Genomic DNA, 4,282 nt, shown 5'->3' on the forward strand with positions numbered 1-4,282 from the left:
TTCTTATTTTTTGTACAGATGGAGTTCACTATGTTGCCCAGGTTGGTCTTCTTTTTTTTTTTTTTTTTGCAGTTTTTGGCTGGTACCCTACTCCTTTGAGAGTAGGCACCACCCAACCCAGGCTGGTCTTTTAACTCCTACCCTCAAGTGATCTGCCCTCCTCAGTCTCCCAAAGTGGCATGAGCCACCACTCAGCAAGGATTGCAGCTCCAACAGCTGGGCCTACACATGCACACTCTAGGGGCCTGGGAGGTAGACTTGGCCCCTTACTCACCCACAGCAGGGATCAGGTTGAAGGTCTTGAGCCTGGAGGTAGCCTCCACAATGTTCTGTGGCATCTCCTCGTAAGCTCTGTAAGAGAGGGTGGGAGTGAGCCCTGCTGGGGATGGAGCTCAGGTTTCCCTGCCCTAGCCCTGCCCTGAACTCTCACAAGTCCACGAGGAGCACCGAGTCCCCCCAGCAGCGGTAGCGGGCCAGCTCTGTCAGGTACTGGGGGTCTGCAGTCGGTAGCTCCAGGGAGTCCACAATGTGCAGGTCGTCCTGGTTGGAAAGAAAGGATGATTTGGGCCATGAGTCTAGAGCACCTCCTCCTCCCCCAGCAGCCACTTGGGGTCCCCGTGGCTCCTGACAGGGCTTGGGCTGTACCTGGGCCAGCTTCACAGTCAGTGCTATCTTGAGGCCCCGTGCTCGCACCTTCATGGGCAGCATGTAGTAGTAACTCGTGGGGCCCCGGGGGCCATGGGCAACGCCTCCTGTAGAGACAGGTGTAAGAGCTGGAGAGGAGGCTGCCAGGAGCCAGGCTGAGTATCTAAGGAGTGTGGAGGCTGAGTCAGGGACAACCTAGGACCCATTACTTCACCTCAGTTTCCACAGCTGTTAAACCTTGAGATCAGGGTGTTCCTACCTCATAGGACACCTTGAGTTACAGCATATATACAAGGTAGAACAGAGTGGATGCTTAACTAAAGCACTAGCTACTCATGTTGCAGTTATCAGAAGGTTAAAATTCTCATGTCTGGGTGGATGCAGGCATCAGGCACATCCTGCAAGGGAGCAAGCAGTGTGTGATTTGGGATGTCAATGGCTAGGGAGTCCCTCTGGTGCTCACTGGGGCATTCACCTTCAACCAGGCCCTGAGAGTACAGCAGAAAACAAAACAGACACGGTCCATGGTCCCTGCCTTCATGTGGTTCACATTCTGGCAGGGCAGACAGGGGTTCAACTACAGAGGGAATCAGGACAACTCAAGGGGCTGGAGGGTTGGTAGAACCCAAAGAAGGTCAAGGAGGGCTTTGTGGAGGAAACATGACCCAGACTCCTGAAGGTGAGGGGTGCTGAGTAGCTACATAGAAGATGGATTCCTAGTCAGCTGTCTGGCCAAAGAAAGCATGGAAGGGACAAGGCATAGTGGGTGTACCCACCAGGCCCTAGAACCATAAAGTAAGGAGCCCAGACTTATGTAGAGGCTGTGGGACCTGGGAGTTTTAGGATTTAAGCTCTCTGGATTTTAAGTGAAGTATGGGCTGGGGTAGGGGAAGGGGTTGTGGCTGTACTCTAAAGGCACTGGGTATTTAGGGGCTTAGGAGAGTGGATGAGTTGTCCCCCACCCACATAGGCAGTGAGGTCAGTGGGCACAAGTCCCAATGCCACCAACCTACATGGGCTGACAAGGTACAAAGAACGAGGCTGACACAATTATCATGCCACATGTGGGCAGTTGTATGTGAAGAAGAATCCAGGCACTGCCCTAACCCCTCAGACCCCCACTCACCTCCTCGCCAGATGGGGGAGCGTATGCTGCCATGCCTGGCCCGCCCAGTGCCCTTCTGTGGCCAGGGCTTCCGGCCACCACCCCGCACCTCAGCCCGAGTCTTGGTCTTGGCATAACTCTGCCAGCACAAAGAGAGGAGGGGATTAGGTTTGCTAGGCAGGTGTTGCTGCAGCTCAAAGGTAGCAGGTCCAGGAATACAGTGAAGAGCTGGGCAGGCCAGTCCTGTCACCAGGGAACCAGGCAGGAGTCATTGTCATGGGTGACTCTCTAAAAACAAGCACAGAGCATTTGCAGGGAGAGGAAGGATTGAGAAATGAAAGTCCCCTAATTCAGCTTCACAAAGGCAGGGGCTCTACTGCCTATCACAAAGGAGGTGCTCAGTAGTTTGTAGATTTTTGGTTTTTTTCAGTGACAGATTCTCTCCTTTGTCAATTCAGAATAGTGGCAGTGGCTCAACCATAGCTCACTGCAGCCTCAAACGCCTGGGCTCAAGCAGTACTACTGTTTCAGTTTCCTGAGTAGCTGGGACAACAGGTGTATGCCAACACATCTAGCTAATTTTTATTTTTATTTTTTTATTAATGCTTAATAGGAATTTATTGAATGAATAAATGAATAATTATTTATTTATTTATTTTAGAGACAGAGTTTCACTTTACTGCCCTCGGTAGAGTGCCGTGGCATCACAGCTCATAGCAACCTCCAACTCCTGGGCTTAAGTGATTCTCTTGCCTCAGCTTCCCAAGTAGCTGGGACTACAGGTGCCCGCCACAATGCCTGGCTATTTTTTTTGTTATTGCAGTTCGGCCGGGGCCGGGTTCAAACCTGCCACCCTCAGTATATGGGGCCAGTGCCCTACCCACTGAGCCACAGGCGCCGACATATCTAGCTAATTTTTAAATGTTTTACGAGACAAGTCCTTGCTATGTTGCTCAGGTTGGATTTTTGAACAATTTTATTTATTTAGTGTTTCGAACAATTTTAGGGTGGCTAAAACTGGAAGGAAGGTGAGCCATGGGGAATGATATGGGCAGAGAGGATCAACGAAGAGGGGAAAGGCAGGGGATCATGAGAGGCTCAGAACGCCAGACTGGCGACTCATTTAGAGTATGTGCAGGAGCCAGGGACATGTGTGCAGGGGGAAAGTTTCTCAACCTCTGGGGTGGACAGATAAAAGGCAGAGACCTGGACTGATAAGGTTCTGGGCATAAAATCCAAACTCCTTACCCTTGTTCCCAGTGACCTCTATGGAGACACTGGGTCCCTACCACAGGGCCTTTGCATGTGTGATTCCCAGTATCTCCACCCTACCCCCACCATGTCTTTTACCTGGTTAGCTTCTACTGTAGACTTGAAGTTAAATGTCCCTTTCTCTGGGATGACTGCCCATAATTACACATTTATAGACATGACTATTTGACTTGTGGGAGGATCAGATAATAACTGAAAATTGACCATTCATCAGTTCAGGAAAGAGAAGATGAGGCCTGAGCTAAGCAGTCCAGAGAAAATACACCAACAGGCCTCCTCTGCCTCCTCCTCCCCACCTCACTCCACTTGGGCACTCACAATTCTCTTGAAGTTCTTCTGCCAAATGGCAACCTGGTGTAAGATGTCTAGCCTGTGAGGGAGGAAGGGGACATGAGAAACATGCTTTGTTAAAACCCTCCCACGGCTCCCCATCCCACAAGAGGAAAACCCAAACTCCTTCCTTCGATCTCCAGGGCCCGCTTTGATCTGTCCTGACCATCTCTGACCTCATCTTACACCACTCAGCCAAGCTGGCCTCTCTACAAGATGGAGTCCTGCCTTAGAACAGAGCATTCCCTCTGCCTGCAACACTCTTCCCCTGTCTGGTTCCTTTTCAGCCTACAGGTCTCAGCTCAAACAGTATCTCTGAGAGAAACACCTTTTCTTTTTATTTTGTTGTTTCAGTTTTATTAATAACTTTATTTAAATAAGACACAGGAACTTCTATACTGAAAAAATACAAAACAATATCCACACATTTCCTTGTAAAGCCATATTGTATGGTAACTTGAATACTGTTCAGCATAGTGGCTAGAATTAACAGTACAACTATATACAAAATTCAAACAATTTCTGACATTTCTATTGCTGGATGTAGGATGCAGCAACCTCAAACTCTTGGGCTTAAGCGATTCTCTTACCTCAGCCTCCCAAGTAGCTGGGACTATAGGCGCCCGCTGTAATTCCCAGCTATTTCTTGGTTGTGGTTGTCACTGTTGTTTGGCAGGCCTGGGTTGGATTCAAACCTGCCATCTCTGGCCTATGTGGCTGGTGCCTTAGCTGCTGAGCTACAGGTGCTGAGCCGGGAACACCTTTTTAAAGAAAGAGCTTCCCCTTCTTTTTTCTCTTTCCTACTATTACAACTTTCTCAAACTCCTAGCCTCAAGTGATCCTCCTGCCTCAGCCTTCCAAAGTGCTACGATTACAGGTGTGAGCAACCGTGCCCAGATGATTACTATTACAACTTTCTTTTTTTTTTTT

The 4,282-nt window shown here is 49.4% G+C and overlaps 1 protein-coding gene across 1 annotated transcript in view; it reads right to left on the reverse strand.

Moving 5' to 3' along the window:
* MRPL4 (mitochondrial ribosomal protein L4) overlaps window positions 1-4,282 on the reverse strand; it is a 13,008-nt gene that overhangs the window by 3,231 nt on the left and 5,495 nt on the right. The window contains exons 4-8 of the mRNA XM_012810253.2: window positions 3,341-3,392; window positions 1,772-1,889; window positions 646-752; window positions 431-540; window positions 275-351 (exon numbers count right to left, since the gene is read on the reverse strand). Coding sequence (XP_012665707.1) covers window positions 275-351; window positions 431-540; window positions 646-752; window positions 1,772-1,889; window positions 3,341-3,392 — 464 coding nt within the window. The remainder of the gene's footprint in view (window positions 1-274; window positions 352-430; window positions 541-645; window positions 753-1,771; window positions 1,890-3,340; window positions 3,393-4,282) is intronic.

This window comes from Otolemur garnettii, unplaced genomic scaffold (assembly GCF_000181295.1).
Source record: "Otolemur garnettii isolate 467f Iridium unplaced genomic scaffold, OtoGar3 scaffold00127, whole genome shotgun sequence".
NCBI lineage: Eukaryota > Metazoa > Chordata > Mammalia > Primates > Galagidae > Otolemur > Otolemur garnettii.